The sequence below is a fragment of the Bactrocera dorsalis genome, chromosome 1 (genome assembly GCF_023373825.1).
Source record: "Bactrocera dorsalis isolate Fly_Bdor chromosome 1, ASM2337382v1, whole genome shotgun sequence".
Classification (NCBI taxonomy): domain Eukaryota; kingdom Metazoa; phylum Arthropoda; class Insecta; order Diptera; family Tephritidae; genus Bactrocera; species Bactrocera dorsalis.
The window spans coordinates 17902014-17927498 of NC_064303.1; the positions used below are offsets into that span (position 1 = coordinate 17902014).

Genomic DNA, 25485 nt, shown 5'->3' on the forward strand with positions numbered 1-25485 from the left:
ACTGTCTGACAAACACACACACATACAAAGCCACAACAGCAGACAGACAATAATACTTACTTACAGCTGTCTGTACAAATTGAGACGACGACTGGTAGACCAAATACAGTTAGGTACTACTTCGTCGTGCCAAAAAAGGAACTCATAAACTCTGCTCATTTGATTGCTAAGGCGATTTGCCGCGCGCTGCCGTGAGCGGTGAGAGTGAGTGAGTAAAAGCTTAAATAAACTTCCTTGTTTCCTTTGCTAACTTTAATGCAAATAAAGTTGTTTAAAGTTTGCGAAAATTAAACGGAAAGTTGCAACGAAAGATTTTTTGGTGGATTTTGTGTGTAGGTATGTGTTCCAGAGCGGAAGCTGCAGACATACTTTAACTATTTTGGCGCCGGTGATAATATCGTTTGCAAAATATTGCACTGAATTGCTGATGCTATGAAGATACGAATACTATTTTTCAAAAATTTTCTGCTTAAGAACTTTATTCGCTTGAAGAAGTCTAAAATCGGTCTCTTTACCAAAAATATCTCACTTTAGAATACCACAAAGCATCACCTAAACCACTAGAAAGGATTACCTTAAAGGAGAGCTTCTTATGCGGTTCCCAACTAAACGTCTGCAGTTTATGATACTGGAATGAGGCCTATGGATACCTATAAATTACAGGTTCTTATGAAAACATTAAAAAGAATAGATTCTATGAGAACATTATTCTCCGGTTTCCAACTAAAAGTCCACATCTCAGGATACCAGTATGAGGTGTCGGATTCCTAAAAATTAGATGTTCTTATGAAAACAGACATATCCGGTCCCTCAGAGTTGATGAGAAATACTGGAGGCACCAGCTAATCTTTCGTCTTCTGCGAAAAGTTTATAAGTTCTCTAATAAACTCGCTAGTCAAAATGCGTCAGAGAGATGAGGTCGTCTGTACTAAAGACTTTGAACTCTCTATTGAAGCATATCCGAAAACGATCATGAGTTGGTAGGTCACCTTCTAAAGAGAGACCCCTCTATAGAAGGGCTGTTATGGTCATCAAAAGTAGCTTAAGGAACCGTGAGAAGAATATCACTTCACGGTCACAGGAGGTAATGGTCCTATCCTAAGGCTAGGCAGAGCAGAGAGACTTCTCTATTCAAAAGCTTTCATGCTCATCAAATGTAGCTTATGATATGTTGGGAAGGATATAGATCACGATTATGAGTTAGAAGAAGTATTCATCTCCTAAATCTTGGTAGGACAACAGAAAGATCTCTCTATTGAGTGACTCTTATGGTGGTTTAATGTAACTTAAGGTCAGGTTGGAAGGATGTCAGGACATGAGCATGAGTCAAGAGGACTGATCATCTCCTAAAGTGCGATAGAGAAGGCAGAGTGTTGCGGCTGTTGTACTAAAATGTATTCTTAATGGCATGCTGCTCCAAAGACTCAAAAACTACTTGCTGAGATGAAGAAAAAACGAAGAGTTCTATACAAAACAGGAATTCTTTTATTAGTGTATTGCTGGACTTTCCCAGGGAGTAAAATCAGCGTACTTATTATGATTTCTCTTATACGAGTATGGTAAATAAAACTCTAAATACAAAGTCCTACAAAACTCACTACAACTGCTCGATTTCTAGCAAAAATTAAATCCAATCGATTCCAACTTTAAGTTTAAGAGCATAGCCTCTACGTACCCACAACTGGTATGCAGCACTGACAGCAGTGTTGGCTTCAATGAACACAATGAAGTTAAGAATTTTTGGCGAACAAGCATTCTTGCGTCAATACAGCACCACAATGTCAGAGAGAGGGGGAGCACTGAAGACGTGGCTGTATGCTCGCATAATTTGTCCATTTTATGCGACAACAATCAATGAGAGACGGCTGCACCACGACCACCGCTACCGGAAAGCTAAATGCCAATTCAGCTATGCGCCCCGACTGCCGCAAACCACAGGCACAGTCCGGCCAATATGAATTGAACAAAAGACGCTTAAGCAAAAGCTGTGGCTGTAGTAAGCCGCATGGCATGCATTCTGTGGCTGAATATTGAATGCTCCACTATTGATTTTCAATGAGACGCCGAGTCGTTGTTATTATTATTATTGTTTTCTTTACAATTTTTGTTTCTGCTTTATTTGTCGCGTCGAACTGCAAGCCAAGACGCGTTTATCAATAATTCGAAGGCGACTATTTTTACTGTTATATGTATTGGATGTAGTGAATGTGTAGTAGACGGAAAAGCTTACGGCTTTATTGTTGTTGTGGCGTGATTGTTTGTTTTCTCGTTTTTTTTGCTCCCCTTTTTATTAGCAAATACGCGGCATTTCCCCAATGAGGTTCGCCGAAAATTTTTATTTCTTTTCTCTGACTTTGCGACGCGCTGGTGAGACTCTCTGTCAGTATTTTGGTGTGCGCGCACTTCTGGGGGGCTTCATAAAAAATATTTCCTAGTTATGCCCAGTTTCTTACGCGCAAAGTTGTGCAGCGGCTCGAAAGTTATTATTGTTTCATGCAAGCAGACGAATAGTATATTTATTTATACTTTGCGACGGGTTTGAGGGTGTGCTGATTTCGAGGCGTGTGCTCTGCTCTGTGAGACTTGCGAGTGGAGAATTTTGTGTATAGCTGCAGTCCCGCTTTAATTTTTATGCGCTCAGTGGCAAGTAGCGGCAGTGCTGAGCATTTTCGAGCAAACAAATCCATCAGCGTCCCTTCGTCGTCTCGTTTACTTTATGGCGAATGCAACGCTGTGCGCTCGTTTTATTTATGCCTTGGCGTGTAAAAGTATGCAACGTTTTTATTACGTATTTGTTAAGCCACATTTTTCGAAAATTTTATCCCGTCCCCAAAACTGTTTCGGTATACAGCCTGCTTGCCTTGTGCGTGGCTCGAGTCTTCAGTGATTTCTCCACTGTTGACTCTTAAGGTAAGCCCTAACAGTAGCACAGGTAAGGTCTGCTCATTGCAACAACACACTTTTGTCGTCCGAAATTTAAGTTGCTGCCTCCGCCTAGTTAAATAAAGCTCGTCGTTACACCACCCCTCTGTGTGTAAACAAGCCAGTAAGAAAGGTTTAAATGTCGTGACGCACTCGTCGTTTACTGGCAGGCGTGTGCAAGCTATTTTCGTGTGCAACCGCCCAAGGTACCCCTGCCAACCGGTTGGGCTAACAAAAACTTCATTTATTTTCGTTTGACAGTTTGTTGCCATAGCCATTGTTTGCTCCAGTTATTTAAGGTTCCCCTGCTGCCGGCGTTAACTTGGCGGAAGGCAAATTATTTTCAGCTGCTGCTCAGCCCCTACTAACGCTCCACTTTGCTTTTACCTATGCATATTTGTTTTTGTTTTGAATTTTACGATGCGTCTAATGAGCGAGTAAGCAACGGTGCGTAACACAGGTGAGCTAACTGACAGCGTTCACCGTGTTTGGGGGGGTGCTAACGGACAGGGGTGGGTGAGTGCTGCAATGGCATTTAACCCATAATATTTAACATGTGCTGGAATTTATGATTTCATTGAAAGTCATTGCCGCCAGCGGGTGGTTGGTACATTGTGCCGTTTCTTGTAAAAATATTTAACCTCCTTTCTTGCTCTATGAAAACACGAAGCAGCAAAGCAATAATAAGTTTCTTGTGTAATAATTCTTGGAGGCTAGCAGATTTCATGCACGAAATCCTTTGTGAGGAAGGAGAGTTGAGTATTAAACAATAATTTTAGCTCGAAATTGGCTTTAAGGAATTGTCAGAGTGGTTTCAAGAAAGTTAATTGTAAATTATAGAACACAGAATTGCTGAGTTTCGGGTATTTAAGAGTCACAATCAGTTTGGCAGCTTATAAAGGCGATTTTGGGTATTTAAGAAATTTTTTTTTTAATTTTTTTAAAATTTAAGGTCATATACATACATGTAGACATAAGAATTTTTAGGAATACTAGGTAAAATATTTGATGAAAAAATTATATTTTTCGTGGATGAAACTTAAAAAAAATTCTAGAAATTATAGTCCGTACAATGAGCTCTGGTCGAAAGAAATCTAAAATTCTTTAAATGAAGAAATTTGAATGGAATTTTGGAAAACAAAAAAAAAATGACGATGCACCTAAACAAAATCTGGAAGATATTGCCAATATAGCCAAAACTTGATGTCGAAAAAATTTAAAAAATATATAAAATTTAAAAAATTTATAAAATTTAAAAAATTTAAAAAATTTATAAAATAAAAGCTTTTTGTCAGTTTTTAATATTTTTATTTTCCAAAACAAAATTAAAATGCTTGTATCTTACCAGTGAAATAAAACCTTTTCAAATTCAAGCTACATTTGATGCTCTTCGGTTAGTTCAGTATCAAAAATTGTTTCAAATTTTATATAATTATTTTGTATCTATTTTGCTAATGAAAGCTCATCAACTGTAAATGTTAATCGTAAGCTCCTTCCTTTTAATCGTAATGCTTGCCGCTCTCAGTGCTACTTTTCAATGAATAATGAGTATTTTCTAGCGTTTATGTTTATTTAATCATTATTCCATACATATGTTGCAGATTGCAATTCTCATCCACTTAATGCTATAGTGAAAGCTTAAGCTCTGAGGTTTTCACCCGAAAGAAAATGTTTATGTATAGCAAAGATGGAAAACTAGAAGAAATGTTTGTATTTAACCTTTATTTCGTACCTCTGCAACATGCCGCTGCAATTCTCATCCACTTAATGCTATACTGAAAGCTCGAGAAGCGAAAACTTCACCCGAAAGCAATCTTTTCATGTATAGCAATGATAAAAGGCTAGAAGATTTATATTAACTTATTATATATGATTATTGCACTATTATTACTAATTACTAATGTTTTACACATTCTCCTCCAATTTCAGGCTACGAATGGATCGGCTGGCGCAATGATACACCCGATTTGAATGGCAAACCAGTTGAAATCATTTTCGAATTTGACACCGTGCGAAATTTCAGTGCGATAATATTACATACGAATAACATGTTCACCAAGGATGTGCAGGTAAGGAACTTAAGCGGAGTAGCTACGTATTATTTGACTAATTTAAGTCTTATAGATTAATATAAAATTATTTAATTTAAGGTTATAAATTATATAAATCAATATTATTTGACTTAACATTATAGTTTAATACAAAATACCTTCAACTAGAGATTTATATAAAATTAAAGATTTTATTAGCAACATTTATTAAATTGCTTAAAATTAAATACAATTATTTCAGTATAATCAAAAAAAAAATAAATATAAAAAATATTTCATCTCATTTCTACTCTCTTCCAAACGCCATCGTAGGTATTCGTGCGTGCTAAGGTCTTCTTTAGTATTGGCGGACGGCACTTCTCTGGCGAACCGGTGCAATTCTCTTATATGCCAGACACTGTAATGGATCACGCGCGCGATGTCACTATCAAATTACATCATCGCGTTGGTAGATATTTGAAAATCAATTTATATTTTGCTGTGAAATGGATTATGCTGTCGGAAATTTCATTTATATCGGGTGAGTTGTTGCGCATATTTATAGCTAAGCGTAAAGAAAATGAAACGAAAAAGCGAAAAACCAAGTGGCAACAATGAATGACACTTAGTGAAATATAAAGTACAAAAAATAAGAAAAAAAGTATAGATTATTAGAAACTAAAAGATGAATATTTAAAAGGCGATAAAAAATATAAGTATAAATATAATGAAATAAAATAAAAATTAATTAAAAAAAAAATAAAAAATAAATAAAAAAAATTAAACTAAAGTAAATTAATTTAAACTAAAATTAATAAATTTAATAAAAAAATTAAACTAAAATTAATTAAATAAATTAAAATTAAATTAGATGAAATTAAAGTAAAGTAAATAAATTAATTTTAAACAAATTCAACAAAAAATAAATAAATTTTATTTAATTCAAAATAATTAAATTAATTAATACATAAAAATGAAATAAATTAAAATTAATTAAATAAATTAAAATAAAATAAAATTAAATGAAATGAAATTAAGTTAAATGAAATAATATTAAACTAAAGTAAATAAAATAAATTTAAAAAAATGTAATAAAAAAAATTAAAATAAAATTAAATAAAAATATAAACTTAAACTATATTATTTAATACAAAAAAGGCATAAAATAAAATAAAATTTAATTAAACTAAATTAATTAATACACAAAAAAAAAAAAATAAAAATAAAATCTAATATGAAATGTCATAATAAAGCAAAGTAACATCAATTAAATGTGGCTTAAGAATACTTCAAACCTCAGCTACATAACATATGTATGTATGTATGTATGTTAAAGTCTGTTAATGTAAAAAAATAATTTGTGAAGCAATAAAAGAGAACCAGAATCAATTTTATAAAATTCTGCATGGTAAAATTAACTAAGAATCATATAAATATAATAGTGAGAAATTGTCGAAAGTTCAGACGACGTAGCATAACATTACATTACCTGACTTAACTTAACATAACAAAATGTACCATAGGCAACTTAAATACAAAAGTTGTAAGCTACACAATTTAAATAAAAAAATAAAAAATTAAGATGACATTTCTTTACGTACCGTAACTTAAAGTAACGTAACTTAACTTAGCTTAACTTAAGATAACATAGTGTAGCTATGAGAAATATGATAAAAATTACACAAATTTAAATTAATAGAAATTTTAACTTAACTTAACGCAACGTAACATAACTTAACGTTGATTAATATGGTAAAACCAACACAAAGTTAAATTTAAAAAAAAAAATTATATAGCATAACATATCATAACTTAACTAAACGTAACATAACATATCGTTACGTAACACAACATAACACGCCATAATAAATAACTATAAACAAAAACCAAAGTTAATTAAATAGCAATTTTAGACAACATAGCGTACGCATACTATAACCATCATAACATAACATAACATACCTCAATAACTCACAAAAAACACAAATCATATCAGAACATAACTTAACATAACATAACACATCTATCTAAAGAGTACTAGTTATCTTCACAAAATTTCGTCAGAAACACAAAATGCATAAGATTTACTTAAAACCCCAATTTATATTGCAAGCAGTCAAATGCGAAGCCGCAACCAAAAAATTCCAACTAGCCAAAAACTTTATAAGCCGTTAGAAAAATTACCTACAAAATCCTAGTGCAGCTTGTTGCATCCACACACCCAAAGGTGACTAATAAATTTTTGCAATCGCCTACAATAAAGTATACCACAATTTCCCGTAAGCGTTGTGCATGGAAATAACGAATGCTTTTTGCAAGCACTACACAAACATACCAATATTTACATACACACACACAAACATTTACACGCACACCTCCATCCATATAAATACAAATGCTGCTATGCCACACTCACTCTCGGACGCTTGGTAGTATGTACACTCACCGTTAAGCGCCTTTGTGTTACTGCAATTGAAATCTGCTTTGGTCGAAATTTGGCATGCATGCAACATACGATTTTTGCTTGCTACATGCAACTTATGCAGCAACAAAGAGTAAAACTCAATAAGTCGACGCCTGATGGAGACTACAAAAGCCAAATGGCGCACGCACGAGTGTACCGCTACATAAACACATACATACATACATACATATGCTTGTGGAAATTCTATACACATACACATATACATATAAGTATGTACTTGCATGAAACGCCATACATTAGTTGGATTATTAGTGTGAGTAAAAGCATATGAAGGGGCATTTCTGCTGGCAACATTTTTCCTCTGAAATTTCCGCCCACCCAAAGATTGAGGTAAAAGTGCGCAACAACAACAACAGCAAAAAAACGCTAGCACGTATTTGGATTTTTTTTTTTGGCATACATACATGGCATAGGTGTATGCTGCAGTAAATATGGTTGCTCTCACTTTGTATTTGTATTTGTGTTTGTGTGCACATGTGTGTTTGTGTGCGACTGCTGCGTGCTCGTGTGTGGCTGAGTGCATGGCAAGTAGAGTGCGCTTTCAAATGCATTTCGAATGGAAAATCATTTTCAGCTTCATTTCACTTTCAAGTGATGGCATAAGTACGAGCGCACGTTCACAAATCACACATGCACACAACCCGCATACATCTAAATATATTTGTGTTTGTGTGTGTTGTTGCACGTAAGCACTATATTTGCATGCAATGTATATTTGTTAGTGTTAATGCGATTGCTTTTGTATGCGCTATCGCACGCTTGCACACACACTCACACATTTACAGAGGCATGCATTTGCAGTTAAAAGCCAAAGTTTCGAGTTCAACTTCCAGTATACATACATACATACATATGTATATGTGTGTTCCAGTGTCCATTGTCGGCCAGCAATCACAATCGAATTCATATTCATTTGTCGTTGAAATAAAATTGCGCATATATTTTTCCAACGTTTTGGCCGGCAACAATGAATGTCGTCATCACACGTGCTACTACAAGTATATTTAAAGCTCGTAGGTGGTGGTGACGCTCTCTCTGTACGTGTGCAGTTGTACTTACCACTTATAGATTTACTCGTGCAAATACTTTCTAGGATATTACTGCATGTCCGGTTGTTCGGCGGAAATGCAGGAAAGTCAGTAACAAGAAAGTTAGAGGAAATAACTCGAAAGTGTAGCCGGTATAATATACTGCGCCTATTGTAGGCAAAATCACGTAGTAGAAAGTCAATAATAAATTGTCGAGAAATGAATGCATATTTATTTGGGCGTAAATATTGTGAAAGCGAGTGGGTGCTCTTGTGTTCTTTGGGAGAATTGTGTGAAATTACTTGAAATACAATTTTTATGGTGAAACTGTTAGGTTTTCTGGTAAAAAATCCTTTAAAAAACATTTATTTTTCAAAATAATATACAAAATAAATAAAACATTATCACATGATAAATAATAATGCTATTGCGGTCCGATTACTTATATAAACCTTGGCGAACTTAAGAAAATATTTTTAATTTCTCAACCAAACCATACAAAACTAAAATGAAGTTAAAGATAAAGTCTGTTTATTAGAATAAGTTAGGTCATAGGGTTGATTCAAAATCGATGGACCTTACTTAGACAGATATTTGTCCTATGTGATATCTAAAAAACTACCTAAAGTGCATCATGTCATAAGCACTTATTTAACATGGGCCTAGCTTCTTACGCAAATAGTCGGTTTTGCGACTTGGAGTCTGAAACTCCAGAAATCCTGCTAATTAACTGCACATCATCCTGAAGACGCAGGATAAAGGCCCTTGGATCTATGTTTCCAAATAGGGATCACATCGCCTCAATAGCACCTAGCAGTGTATTGGAACTCGTCAATTTGCTGGGACTAGTTGAGTCGATGTGAGTTAGGAGAGGACACAATAGACACTAGGTCGCGGTGCAATCCTTATTTTATCTATCTATCTACCTATCACCTCATATCGGGAACTAAACGTTTTGAGCTTATCACAAGCTTGTTATGGCAGTTAATATCCATCCCAACCACTTCTCTAGGTTCGCCAAATAAAGCATAATCCACAACAGAGGAGAAAATTACAAGTTTATTCCGTCTCGCCTTCTGTCATGCAGCTTTGATAAAGAGCATTCGACAAAATACTAAGTCACAACGCCTGTGAACATATTGGTGAGACCAACCTAGCTAAATGCAAGTAATCCGAAGTCCGACTTACGGTTTACATTAGGTCAGCAGGTCTCACACAAGTTCTGGTTGTTAACCAGCGTTTGTCGAATTGACTGTAGGTTCTTCGGTTCAGCGCTGAAACTAAAAAGAATAGGTAATTGATCGAGGTTACTCTGTACCTCTGTACTGTTCATCTGTGAAGTAGATAACTCTATTCCTTTTTCAACGGTTTCGTTTTTTCGTACCAATCCCTCGCAGGTTGTGTTCTTAGGTTCTGTGTTGGAACTCACCAGGACACCAGACAATCCAATCCCTTTCTCTGCGTTTTGGGGGCAATAAATCTACCGGTACCTTGATGGCAGCCAGCTCTGCTTTAAATATGCTGTCCATGCCCAAGACTTCTCATTTATAAAACTTCCCGAAGTCTAATAACAGTTTTAGTATACCAGCAGCCTTTGAGCGCCGTTGTTGCTGTTGTCATTAATGCACCACAAATGCAGGAGAATTGAATACGCTTCAATCCTATTAAATATTATTGGCTTAAGTACGGTTTCACAAAGCCAGATCACTGTTTTTAGTGAGAGACTCCATCACTTCCCAATGGCTCCTCTGCAACAGGATAAGGCGACCAATGCCTTCCTCACTTTCTTCTATATTTATTGATAAGATTATAAAGTTAATTTCTGAGAAAACAAAAATGGTAAATTTTATCATTTTTAGAACAAATATTAATAAAAATCTGTAAAGAAAATGCTAAAAGTTCCTCCTCTATATAAAAATGTTGTTAAAATTGATTCTTCACCCAACAGTTGGTTCCGCTATTGCCATTTAAAAGATCCGATTGTGTTCGTTAAAATTAAACTATTTTCGTCGAAATGAAATGCTGCTGAGCATTACTTATTATCATAAGTCGAACATTACTTATTGATTACTCTTACCAGCTCTGTTGATGCTGAAAATTTTGAAGACACCGGCCATCAACTCAGTATTTGTTTTACCGTGTTAAAATTTAAGAGCAATTTTGTTAGTCAAAAAAGACTCTTCTAATCAAGTCCCGATGTTAAAATAACCCTTATGTTACATTTCGATCATTGATTGTAAGGAAAGATCAGAAGACTGTTTGACCGCGAATTGGTCGCTTAAACCATGAATAAATTCATTGTACTCCCAAGAAAGTCCCCTCCAGACACCATTCAACTATTCTATTGATTTGATAAGAAAGCAAAGTCCTAGTATATTTAAGCCTTGCTCTTCAGTTCCTGTCTGAGATTTTGCAGAATGCTGCTCTGGAAAGCTGCCTATTTGTAAAAAACCGCCGATGTAGTACCACTACAGCATATAGCTCAGCAAATAGCTGGCAAACAAATGAACGAAAAATTCCAAACCTTGTATGGGAAAACTTTTTTATTTGGCGAGAAGTCTTTATGAAATTTTGGCTTGAATTTTTATTATTATTTTCTAAGGCAAAGGTAAAATCTTTGGCCAAATTGTTCAGATCAGATCAATATACCATATAGCTGCCTCACAAAGTGACCGATCAGAATAAAGTTCAAATTCAATGGAAAATTGTTTTTTCACATAAAAAGCAACACACATGCTTCTAAAATAAAAGAAAGAGATTATGTAAGGGTTTTGAAGTGGAAATATATATATATTTTTTTTTTCAATTTAATATTAGGAGAGTAATGTGAGTTCAAGCTAGCAAGTTATTATATCAAAAACATATAAGAATACATTGAGTTTCTCTCAAAAATAAATTTGAATTTCATTAATTCACAAACTCGTCATAAAAACTTACTGCTTGACATTAAAAATTTAGTAGTTTTTCTAACAAACGCAGCTTTATGTTTGCAATCACACACATGTCTCGTCTACAACTGCACCACTAAGTGCATGATTAAATGCTAATTCATGCATACCTGTGCGTGCGTATAAGATTTTCTTACCTAACGGTCATGCAGCACTACGCATTTGCATACATGCACATATTAATTTAATGCGCATTTACAATTGAAAACTTGAAAAAATGTAAATACTTGAAAATTTCGCATGTTAACGCATATGCAACAACGAAGAGAGGTATACACACATACCAGCTTGCATTTATTTACAGTCAGCAAATGTGTGCTGATTGGTGGCTGTATTTGTTTGTATGAGTATTTGTGTGTTTGTTAATAAAAGTCAGCTACCGACTGTGACTTTGCGCTCTGCGCCCAACAAAAACAAGTCTGCTCTCCAACTACTTAATTACATCTGCACATAACTAGCTAAATGCAAAAACAATGCAAACTGCCATGGCGCCTAGTGGTATGCAAATGTATGCATGTATGTATGTGTAAGCAAGTCAGCTAAGTTACAGTTTTCGCTAAGGTACAGCTAAGCTAAAAGCAAGCACTTACTTTAGGTGATGTGTAGTTGTATGTAATATATTGTATATATATACATATAGTATATGTAAATATTTATATGCATTTTACAACTGTGCACGACGCCATATGCAAATTAGCAAATGCAGTTAAACAAGAAAGTTGAAGGGCACATCAAGGTAACGACAGTTACAACAACATTACTTGCAACAAAAACCACTAGTTGCGTGAAAGCAACAAAAATGCTAATTCTACACTTGGCTTATTTAGAATAATAAAGTGCAGCGTTGGGTAAATATTTAAAGGCAGCTGCGTTTGTAGCTTAAAGGCTGAAAATATTAGTTTTGATAAATATGAAGTTAAATAAATAGAGGCTTTGCAGTAAAGTCATAGAGCTACAAATGACTGAGCAACAAAACCTCAAGTCCATAGGTAAGATAGAGCTAAGATTGACAAATAATACTTCGAAAATTATGGAAAAAATTAAAATATGGATTTCAAAAAACTAAAAAAAAAAACAAGTGACAGATTTAAGATTCAGATATTAAAAATTGTTTTAAAACAGATTTCAAAAAAAATTCTATTTTGAAAATATCTTTTTAAAACTTTTGATGGAGCTAATATATAAAATACTAGAAATAATTAAGCAAAACTTCAAGATTTCAATTTTATGTTCAAAAATTGTTAAAAAAAACTTCAAAAAATATTTCAATTTCATAAAGAGTCAAGAGAAATATTTATATTTTTCATAGTTCAAATTTTACAAAAAAAAAAAAATCAAAATCTGGCTTGCTAGTGGAAAATGCTTTGAATTTATTTGATTTTTGAATAAACAAAAGCTAATTTTTTTAACAAATTATTTTTATTTTTTTAGTTTGGAAATATGTATTTTTATTCAGCGTTTTTTTAGAAAATGTATATTTGACTTTTCAGATAATAATTTATAAAATGTATAAAAATTTATAAAACAACTCCAGGTTCTATAATTAAAAAAACCAATATTCAAAAAATTTTATCACTTGCATATGTACATAATTTTTTTAATTAAAATAATTAATTATAATTTAAAAGTTTTTAAGATTTATCCGAAAATTTTGTAATATTGTGCGAAAAAATGTATAATTACAAAATTTTTTATAAATTTTGGCAAATTTTTCAAGCCAGTATATGAAAAAAAATTTAAAATTATAAAAAAAAATATTTTTTTTTTCAAAATATCAGAATTTTATATTCCGAATTTCAAAATATATGAAAAAAAGTTTGAAATTATAAAAAAAAAATTGTCAAAATATCAAAATTTTATTTTCCGAATTTCAAAATATTTTTATCAAAAAGAAATCAAAATCTTGTCTTTGAATCTCTAACACTTATATTTTTGTCACATTAAAAAAAAAATTTCTTTCAAAATTTAAAAACTTTTTTTTTAGTTTTAAAATTTTTTCCAAAAAAATCAGAGTTTGTCTTTGTATCTCTAACGTTTATGTGGCCAATAATTATTATTAAGGCAGTTGTGAAATCGAAATAGTCGGTGTTCCAAAAGTTCATAATTTTAGTTTATTTCCTTTACAGTCTTTAGTCAAAAGATTATATTTGAAGTCAAGACTCTTATCTTATTTTCCATTTTAAAAATATTTTGTGCAAAATTTTGTTCATTAAAACTGTCTCTTAGCCTTCAGTTTAGTTATCAATTTCTGTCCAGAGCCAATCATACAAAAAATTGAATACTAACAAATACTTCTAAAATGCATAAAAGAATTATATAAATATCTTCCAATAGTTACCTGTTGCAAGAAATTCATAGAAAACCTCTCAAATGCTAGTTGCCGACGAAAAAGGCTTTAAGCTTTTCCCCAAACCACATGAAAGACAACAACTCCTACCGAAACTTACTCAAGCACTTAGCGCCTTTCATCCCGTAAGCATTAGCAAGAGTCTACCACTTTGTCACAGCATTTAGTATTTTAGTATTTAAAAGTTATCCAACCACATGCTGAGTCATTTGAGCTAGTGTCCAAAGGCAGCCTAAACAAGCAAAAACCACAGACTCGTACAAGCGTCCTCTGCTGCAACTGCTGGCATTGTCCTGCCAGCACTATCTGCCTGTGAACATCGACGCCTGTCTTTATGCTCACTACTTCCTGCCTTTTATGCACACTTTTATCCACCTACTAATCCTTTATGTACAACAAATTAGTCGAAGAAAAGTGAAAAGGTAAAAAGCAAAAGTACCACATCTATGAAAAGATTGCGGCAGCTGGAGCGGCGCAAAAATAAACTTAAGTATGTAGCAGCGACATCGCTTGCGTGCGCGTGTGTGTGTGTGAAAATGCGTGCACACATTTTCTTTTGATCTGGAATTCTCAGATTATGTGCTTTTTTCTCTCGCTCGCTCCTTCTCCAACAATTTATTTTGTATTTGCAAATCTAGCATCTACCGTTGTTGTTGTTGCTTGTGTTGAAGCGCTGGCTTTAGTGCAAGCTTGCCGCTGCTGAATGAGCTATTGAAGTGTTGATAGAAGATACGCTTTTGTGGCTCGGCCTGCCTCTTTGTGGTTGCTGTGTGCATTATCACGATGTAGATAGATGTAGATATTCTGGGTATACCCATTATGGCGTGTGGTGCGGTGAGGGACTGTTGTTCTGAAGGAGTTAGTACTAGAGATAGTGCAGAACAATCAACGTGTGTGCCGTTCTCTTTTTATGCCTAATACGCATTTTATGCGCTCGTTAAAGTCGGTGAGTTTTTGTTCACACATTAAAAAAATAAATATTAAGAAAATGATTGAAAGAAAAATTGAATAAAATCAAGTAAAAATTGAAAAGTTTTTGAAAAAAAATTATTTTTTATAAAATTAGCTCAAAATTTGCTCGACAAAAAACTTCTGCACTCTTCAGTAAGATCATATGTTACCGGTTATAAGACGGATATAATTATAAGTGGGTAATTATAACAGTTTTGTCTTTAAAATGGATTGGTACTAGATTATGGCACTCCATTTCATATATTTACGGCAGTTAAATCATTAAGTATTGTTCTGTTTCTTTGGAGGTTAAGTTTTTCAACCAATGGAGTTGAAATTCAGCTTCTCCAACATTATAAGGTTCTGCAGAGTGCCTAAACAAGCAAACGTATATCGCAAACTTAAAGTCATACAGACTATATGATAATTGCCTTCCTATGCCTCCTCAGTTAGCCTGTTCTCAAATATAAATCAGAAAATGTTATCTGCTCATCACTTTATCCTGCAATACTTCCCTCAAAATGTCTAAAATAGTCTGTAAACGTTTCTCTAAAATCTTATTAGTTTCCCCGATCTATAATTTGAATATCTTGTTCCATAAGTTAGTAATTTTACAGGCATTTGGATCTCCTTCAATTCAAGTATAACTTGAATTTTCAGGTCTTTTGCTTTCCCAAAACATTTTATCATTATATTTGAGGTTAGAGCTAACGATAGTGACCTTTACTTGAAACCAATCCTTATACGATGAGGTTTTATAACTATTTATTTGAAAAATTCGTAATTAAATAACTGGCTTAGATTTCCTTGAACAAATTGGCCCAACACCACACCGTTGTTTTAGATAGGTCCTACACTGAATCGATTATTTCTGGAAACCCCTGAAACGTACAATTTTTTATATAAATCTCCTTCGTTAGCTCAGATCCCTGATTATTATCATAAAATTGGATCTCTTTCCTTAAATTGGCAAAAATTATGTTTGGAATAAGGACTCATCTAGGTATAGGTATGCGAGTAGAAGTCTAGGAATATTTTTTCTCTGGGATTCAGAGATTGGCAAAATTTATAAACTGTTCCAGCGCGGATCTATAGATTTTAATATGTTGAGAAAATATCAAAGAGGATCCTAACATGTTGCATGCATTCTAATTTACTATCGCTCACCTTTTCCACTGCAATCTAGTAGTTTTTTTACTTATCAATCAAGGCAGGGTTATTTGTTCGAAATAACAGTACTCAGATGGATAAAATACGGTTAAATTTCGGTCAAATAGAACCTATTGCTCTGGAATACTACTATTTTCAGAGCAACAGGTTATATTGCTGGGGTATTTGAAAGTACATAAAGGTGCTTATTAAAATGTGAAAATAATTAGATAATATATTGTATGCATTTTTGTCATTACCTTATAGTACTTACGAAGCTTTCAATACTTTATCGCATACGTACCTCAAAATACTTGAGAGCGCAGTTTCGAAAGCCCACGAAGTGAGTGAAATGCCAGACTGATACTATACTGATTTAAAGTAAGAACTTGACTTAATCTCTCGAACTCATATTTGTCCCAAAAATCACATGTTACATCTGAGATCTGTTAATAAAACTGTCCTTACTAGACTTCGTAAAGCAGCTTATGCCATTTCTAATATTTATGGGATGTTTTATATGGGTCTTGGTTAGCATGGGTTACAGATCAGTGTTAGTGACGCAGCTACCTAAAAGTGTTGTTTCTTATGATTTATTTAAATCTGATTACATTATGTCTGGATAACGAGAAACTTTTAGCTTTGAAGAGTAAGCACCATAAACTATTTTAGAAACCTTCTTTGCTTTTTTGAGAACAAAGAACTCTGAGAGACATACATATGCTTACCTGTTCTGAAGCAAGTTTGACAGGCATTTTCTGAAGGATAGTTACGTACGCTTTGAAATATCACTGTTCTTATTAAAATCGCATCGTAATTCTAATAACAGTAGCTGTGAAAATATACCAATATAAACAATTAAATAATATCAAAAAAAACACAGCCAGTCTCCCTTGAGGCCCAGGAAACCAGCCCTTTATGCTGCTGTCTATGAATGAAATTGTCAAAATGAAATAGACAAAACCATTTGGGACAATTTGAGACAACACTTGAGGCAATTACCGCTCAACAAATCGTCATGCACCGCAACAGCAGCCAGCAAGGATACCAGCAAATTGCTAGAAGTTATACGCATACTATATGCAGTAACTAAACATAATAGAGGGAAGAGCAGCTGCTGGTCTTTGCCGCTGCGGGTTACATCTAAACATTGCTTGAACGCATTGTGCTGCATAATAACAAAAGGATGGCGAAAGGATGTGTATGCAGTAGCTGGGTATAGAGGCAATTCTTTTGTTGGACTCTACGCTTTATAGGTTATATGCTATTCTGGTGAGGAGGAGCGTTTGCTTTTAAATAAAATAATGAGCGCTACGACGCAATTGCCAAAAAATAAACACTTGAGAATTGCCGAGTCGTGAAAAGAAAACAATAAATAAAATAGAATTAATAAAAGGTAAATAAAAGAGATAAACAACAAAAATGGAGTGGAAAAAATCGCAACAAAATCACAGCGAAATACGAAAATCACAAAATAAATAAAGCGCTAAGGTAAATGGAGTGTTCAAGTGGTTGCTTGCAAAGGTGGAAAAATGACAATGCTGCGGCATAAAGGTAGCAGACTATTGTGGCATGTGTGATATAAAAGTGCTTTCAGCCACAATTTAAGGGCTTGAGTGCGTCAATTGTTAGGGCAGTGAGACGTTTAAGTTTTTTTCAATGGGTTCAATGGGAAAATAAGGATATGTGAATTCAAAATAACCAAAAAAAAAATGCATGAAAATAAAAATACATGAATCGATCAATACGTTTACCACTAAATCTACGGCCACGCATGAAATAAAGGATTTAAAGGCGGTACGCACAGTTGACTGTGAACACAGGACACTTAACTATGCTGTCACATGTTGGTAGGGGGCAAAACCGCAGCATTTGCGAATACAAAAGGCAAAGAGCAAAGCAAATTAGTAGCTATGAGCACAGGAGCACAAAGAATGAAATAAAGAAACCTTAAAAAATAAAAAAATTAAAAACTTGTGATAAAAAAATTGTGTACGTAAAATCGTCGCACGCACTGTGACAAAGAAAAGCAAAAACGCTGTAAGCAAAAAGCAGCAAATAAAACGAGTGCAACCACAACGCAAAAAGCAGCAAATGCGTATGCTGCAAGGATAAGAGCGGACAGCAAATCACAGCGCCTTTGTTGTGGTTTGGCAGCAGCATAAATGCAAGGATATGCCAGAACAACTACAGTTGTGAAAAAAGAAGCGTTAACTACGGCAGCACCAAAGCTATAATACCCTATATTGGTGCGTTTCTTATACCATAAAAGGGTATAAAGTGATCTTTAAATTGATTTTAATCGAACAGTTTGTATGACAGCTTTATGCTATAGTGGTCCGATTTGAACAATATTTTTGTGGCATATGGTAATTTTTGGAATAGTAATTTTTGCAAAATTTCGTGAAAATATCTCGTAAATTAAAAAAGTTTTTCATATAATAACGAGATTTTCAGCGCGCAGTTTGTATGGCAGCTATATGCTATAATAGTCTGATCAGAATATTATGTGAGGAGATAATAGCTGTGGCTTGGAAAATAACCTATGCAGAATTTCGTGAAGATATCTCCTTAAACTTAAAAGTTTTCAATACAAGCACTAAATGTTGGTCGCTCAGTTTGTATGGCAGCTATATGTTATAGTGGTTCGATATGGGCGGTTATCACAAATGAGAAGCTTCTTGAAGAGAAAAAGACGTGTGCAAAATTTCAGATCAATATCTCACAAACTATTGAAGTCGTTCCTATATACATTATACTGACTGACTGACGGAAACGGCTAAATCGATTTAGTTCGTTACGTCTACCGGAGTCAACGTAAAAAATTCCAAAATTAACAACTAGTTAGAAATTAAAAAGTAATTAAAAAAGCATTTTCCAGTGGGCCACATTGTGAATCCTTGAACACTCCCAAAAAATTTCAATAAAATCAATGCAGCCGTTTAGGAGGAGTTCAGTGACATACACATGTACCCACGAAATATATATTTAAAGATATAGAACCTCCAAATATTCCTTCTGGATATTACAAACTTGTTGTTGAGGGTATAAAAAAGTTGCACCATCTTCCACCAAGTTGCCTGCGCATGATGCAGCATTTATTCATACCCATTTGTACGCGCATTGAATGAGTTAAATGTGGCACGAAACATTTTAATTATTTTAAACGTTTAATAGCGGCAAAGAATAGCTCGAAACACACACACACATACCTATATAAATAAAAACTTAGTTTATGACATGCCTATTTAATAGTGCAAACAAAAGGAGTAGAAGTTGTAAAAATGACAGGCAAGGAACTGCTGGCTGCATTTGTGACGACGAGACAAAAGTGCCAAGATAGTGTCGCACACACAATGGAGTACCCAAAACACACACACAAATAGAGGCACACCGCACATCAATCTACTGCGTTGCAAACAAAGATTTAATGCTATAGTAAAAGACAAAAGCTTTTGAGTGCTAAATTTAGTTGTATGCGTGCGTATTGAGTGAAGTCCTTTTAACAGGCGTTTGCGGCCGGAAATGAGGCACAAGAAAATACACAACAACTTACACACATGCACAACTGAATGTCACATAAAAGCTGTGACACGAAAGCGGTTGTGTGTAGTTTGGGCGTGCGTCTGCGTTAAGCGTAGGAAATCATATCTTCGCGTCGACATCAAAAATCATAATTACGCCATTTACTTCGCTGTAGTGCGGGGCGCCCTTCATGAAAACGCAATTGAAGGCTTTACCCTGTCCCGCCTTTGTTGCGGGCCTAAACAAAGCTATGCTTTGGTATACAAACGAAAAAATCACTCTGCATTTACTTTTGAGTCTATTTGTCTGCTAATGCGTTTAGTGCGTTGAATGAGACGTCAGTTTCCACTGTGAAGTTTTAGAGTTTGTATAGACGCATTGATATTCATATCTCAGGGTTTTGACAAATGTTTTAATTCAGCTCAAAGTTGTTAGCTTCTTTACTGAGAGCTTAAATTTTATAGTTAATTTATTAATGCTCATACAGGTACTTAAAAGCTCTAAAAATAGCCACTTGAAAGCTCTGAAAAAGCTCCAGAAAATGTTTAGATATTATATTTGAGTACTAGACACTAAAATTTCTTACCGTCAGTAACCACTTAAAAGTTTTAAGAAGCTCCATAAGTAGATATACTATATAGCTACTTAAAAGCTCTAGAAAGTATTTAGATATTATATTAGAGTACTAAACACAAACATTTCTTGCCTCCAACAGCCACTTAGAAGCTTTGAAAAGATCGAAAAAAAGCAAGAGATACTGCATTTGATTACAAGAGACCAGATTTTCTTACCGTTAACTCGGTTAAAAAATATGGAGTATTTCTTACTCTGAAAGTATCTTCGACTGACAATATTTTTTGTAATAAAAATATAGATATAGCATTAATGTACTAGAGTGTAAATTTTCTTACCGCTAAAATCTGTTTAAAAGCACTGAAAAAGCTTTCGAAAAGCTTTATCTTCTGTATTAGAAAACAAAACAATTGACTTTTTTATTCCTAACTTATTTTAGAGAAATGTCGGGACATTTTTGCTCTGAAAGTACCTGATTTAGCCTTATTTCAAAACCAGTTCTAAGAGTTCCCCATAACTTAATTGAAGCAAGATCATAAAACGTCATTTTATATTAGATGATGGATGATGCAGTCCTGGATGATGCCGAAGTTTTTTCACGAGAGTACTTACCAGTCTTTCAATAGAAGCTTAGAAAAAGCTTTTGATACTTAATTAGCAATTAAGGAATATTAATCCCTACAGAGCATGATTTGATTTCTAGTAAAACCCATGAAAAGCTATGATAGGCAAGTCTAAAAGCTAGGAACAGGCTTTGATTTCTAGTAATACCTATGAAAAGCTGCGAAAGAATAACCTAAATTATGCTAAAAGCTACATAGGTCTATAATTATATCGGGAAGCAGACCGGAGACCAGTAGACTTCTACCCTTACAGCTGTAGCTTTCGTGAATCAAATAAAAGCCTTCAGTATTGTTATTAACTCTATGGTTTCAATCTGGTTAGCATCCACACTTCAATGGCGAAAGCCAACATTTAGGATACCAAAAAGTCTGCAGGACTCAAGTTATAATGGTGATAAGTCAAATGTATACTGGTTTGGTACTCAGTGGTTTATACTCAAGAATTCTTCTAAATTGTTTTAGTAAAATGGTGATATGTAATGGCTTCTTCAAGAAACCAAGATGGTGCAGAGATCACACTGAAACTGCTATATAGTATATCTATGCAATGCTTTGAGAAGCCAGATAAAATTCCTGTAGTCGGATATTAACTGTCGATAAAGCGACTTGAATCTACCACAAAGAATACTAAGATGGTTTCCTTATATTATCGATATTTAACTGAATGTTGTTGTTGTTGTAAGTCCTGGGTGGGTTGAAAGTCCTTGGTCGGATAAAAGATGGGTCTGTTTTGGTTACTTAGACCCGACTGGGAACTGAATGTCTAATAGGATGGTTCTGTTGTATTTTTTTACCTGACAAATATGAGATATTCGAGAAGAAAATGTTGAGATGATTCTATCTCAACTTTTTCCAAGCAGCTAATGCAACAGTTAGCACTCCAACAATTATTGAAAGTCGAACTGTGCTGGGGAGAAAAGCTCATCAGAGCTCTAACCTTTGACTTTGCGACCGCACAGTTGTTAGAATCTCACCAGCGCTTACGGAGCTCAACTGAGACTCTAAGCCTCCAGCAGCGAACTTCAAGAAGCCAGCGAAACTCTCCAGATTACTGTAAATCCGCTGTGGTCAGACACCCAAAATAGTCAGAAAAGCAGTCATTCATCATTTATCTTGCTGAAGTTGTTGAAGACAGTTGACGACTTTTTGATTCCTCACTGGCTTGATTCCTACTTTTTCATAGTAGAGCTTACAGCTTTCGTAGCTTTTCGTTTGACTAACTACTGTCGTTCAAACTTAAGTAATAAGGCCAACAGTGAACTTGTGCTGAGATTTCAGCCAGTAAATCGTACAAATATAATATTATTTCTGGATAAGTTAGCGCTACAGCTTAAACAAATGTGCAGTAAATTCTTGAAATCTTCGTGACATTTGATCGCTTCGCAGCGCTGTCGTTATAAACTCATATGCAAGTACAATTTAAAATTTAATTTCCATAGCGGGTTTCGTGGAAATACAACAAACTTAAGGGTTGACCACAATATCCTTTTATTAACCACATCAAGAGTGCGCGAAATGCTTCATTATAAACAGGAAATTATGCCACCCAGTGGTGAGCGTGAACAGGAACAAATATCAACATACGTATGTAGATATATATGTATGTATATGTATTTACGATAGCAATATGCATATATATGTAGCCATATGTATTTAATATTTTATATATACAGATACCTATAAGTATGAAATTAATTCAAGATGCGTGACAAAGCGACAGTTGATGTATGGACATCTTTCGCAACGCTTCAACTGCCGTTATAATGCACATATATATACAAACAAACGTACCTTGAAGTCTGCTGTCAGGTCCTCGAAGTGTAGAAAATTGAATTCAGCCCTCGAAGGCAGCACTGTTCCTTCCAGGAAATACGCACAACATAACGCTCGAAGACATAATAATTCCGTCGCCTTCAAAAAAGATGAAAATGTATGCGCTAAAAAATGGGGGAAATTAAAAAATGAAAATGAAAGTGAAACGAATATGATTCGTTGCGGAACTAAATGCTGAAATATGGCAAATGGTTGAACAAACAGTCGAACACAGTCGAAAATTAAAAGAGACGCAACTGTCAAAGAAAGTATCTTAAAGTGACAGCTGCCGGGCGGGAAGTGTATATTATTATTTGTTGGTCTACCGTGTATTTGAGGCGCAAAGGTGGGGTGTGCTGAGATGTCACGCTGTAACGCTATAATATTTAATTTCATAAAAGAAAAGTAAGTTATTGATGTATGTTTGAGAGGAAAGAACGAAGAGTGAGAGAGTGACTGTTTGACCAGGTGCAAAGCGGATGTTGTTTGCGAGAAGTTTGTTTGTGAGAAGTTTGCTGCATCAAGGTAGCACGCTTAACGGTATACAGGCTGTGGAAATATATTAAAAATTATTGGCTAGGTCGACGAGGGGGTGAGAAAATGAAGTAACTTATGGAAATATTTTTTTTTAATTCTAGAAAAATCACAAAAATTTAAATAATATTAAAAATTACGAAAAAATATTAAAAAATTAAATAATATCAAAAATAATTTAAGTAAGCCCAAAAAATTATTAATTACCACATAAATAATAATTACATGTTTATTATCGCCATACAAGTAATCATTACACGCGCATTTTCGCACTTACACCACAGCAATTTAACCATTTTAACGCTTTCCATACATTTATTCACTTGCAGTACCGGCCGTGGGAAATTTCACAGATGAGTCCGAGCAACGTGCCACGCTGCCACAGGACACACGCGAATATCCATTACAAAGTAATGACTATCATCATGGCCAGAAGAACGGCCTGGGCAAGATGGGCACCATGAATGGCGGCGGCGGCAGCGGCATGAATGATGGCAGCATGGGTGCAGCGGCAGGCGCTGGCCTCGGCTACAACAATGGACCGCAATGTAAGTGACACTGAAATTATAAAAACAACAAGTAGTGGGCGAGAAAAGTGTAAAAATTAGCAGCAGGCAGTTACAGTAGTTAATGATAAAGTAAAGTGCAAATAAAAGGGGGGAGGGGAATAAAAGATTAAATAAATACAAAAAAGCTGCAGTTAGTTGCCAGCGTTAAAAAGCATTTTCATATAACAATTAAGTGCGCGCTTGGCAAATAATTGAAAACATTATTTTCCCTTTAAATATTTATCTTTAATTTAATGACACGAAAGGGTGGCGCAAATTGCAAACGACTACATGCAAACACGCACACACATATATAAATATATATTTTCATATGAACTCTGCACTTTATACATACCGTATATTTGCCTGCTTATTTTCCGCCAGCTCCGCACCAACTAACTGCTGCTTTCATTTACTACACATACATACATACATATACATACATATATATTATATATCCACATATTCATACATACATACATCTATCTACATTGTATATCCTTTCATTTATTTGCCACAGTAATTGCCCCACGTCCCATCGATCAGGAACCATCGGAGAAATTCTCAATTGGTATTGTTATTGTTATTCTAACGGTGATAATTATTTTCCTCGTTGGCGCCATATTCTGCATTGTGACGCGTACGAAGCGTGCACGCGGCAGCAATGTCCTGGATGCATTCCAATATAGCTTCAATCCGAATACGCTGGGCGGCAATGTGGATAAACATCGGCCCAATGGCGGTGGCATTAAGGTAAGTGCTCACGTATGCACATTTATATAGACACTATTAACATGCGGGTATTCCGTCCATACTATATATGAACTACCTGTTTATACGTATATATGTATGTATGTATAACGCTACATACATATGAATATATTCGTATAGGTGACTCGATAGTTTTATTGCAGCTCTGTTGACTTTGCTGGCTTCGGTTGTATAGTGTTTGCTTCATAGAAATGCGTTCATTTCATTTGATTTCGTTTAATTCAATTCTTCAATTTTATAAAATTTAAATTAAAATAATTAAATTAGACTAATTTATATTAAAAAAATTTAGCATAATAATTAATCCGTGACTAATTTAAATTAAACAAGTTATTATCAAAGTAATACCATTACGAAATTTAATTTAATTTAATTACTTGAAAATTAACTAAGATAAAATTACATTAAATTGATATAAAATAATTCACATCAAAATAAAAAATTAAAAAAAAAAATTAAATTGAACTAATTTAAACTGAATTTAGCTTAATCAATTTTTTTAATTAAATAATTTTAAATAAATTTAATTGCGTCAATTTGAATTAAATTTAATTAAAATAGCTTAAAAACAAAAATTGATTTGAATTAAAATCAATTTGACTTAAATACACTACACTAAATGAAATTAATTAATTAGTATTTTATTTAATTAATTAGTTTATTTAATTTAATTAGTTTAATTAAATTAAATTAATTATTTATTTAAATTAAATTTTAATTTAAATCTTTTTTAAATTAAATTTAAGCGCATCAAAAACATAATTGAATTAATTGAAATGGCTTAAATTTAAACAAAAAAAAATTAAAAAAATTATAATTAATTAAAATTACTTAAACTTAAAAAAAATAACAATGAATTAAAATTACTTAGACTATGTAAATTATATAACATGGAATTGAATTTTAAGTTAAATGAATTAAAATATGTGAACAAATCCAATTTAAACTGAATTCAGTTAATTAAATATTATTGTAACTGTTAATTTAAATTAAATTGAATTGCATTTCATAACTTAATTAGTTTTAATTGAAGTGTCTTTGATTTAACCAAATTTAAATAACCAACATATGTTATAAAAAATTGATTAAATTAATTTTAATAATTTTCTATAAATTAAATTAAGCTTAATTAATTTTTTTTTAAATTAAAATAGGTTGTAAAAAATTAGTTAAATTAATTTTAATAATTTTATATAAATTAAATTAAGCTTAATTATTATTTTTTAATTAATATAAGTA

At 33.7% G+C, this 25485-nt stretch overlaps 1 protein-coding gene across 1 annotated transcript in view; it reads left to right on the forward strand.

Annotated features, from left to right (window-relative positions):
• LOC105233292 (uncharacterized) overlaps nucleotides 1-25485 on the forward strand; it is a 152847-nt gene that overhangs the window by 120780 nt on the left and 6582 nt on the right. The window contains exons 7-10 of the mRNA XM_049446292.1: nucleotides 4852-4991; nucleotides 5286-5493; nucleotides 23257-23475; nucleotides 23996-24228. Of these exons, the coding sequence (XP_049302249.1) occupies nucleotides 4852-4991; nucleotides 5286-5493; nucleotides 23257-23475; nucleotides 23996-24228 (800 nt within the window). The remainder of the gene's footprint in view (nucleotides 1-4851; nucleotides 4992-5285; nucleotides 5494-23256; nucleotides 23476-23995; nucleotides 24229-25485) is intronic.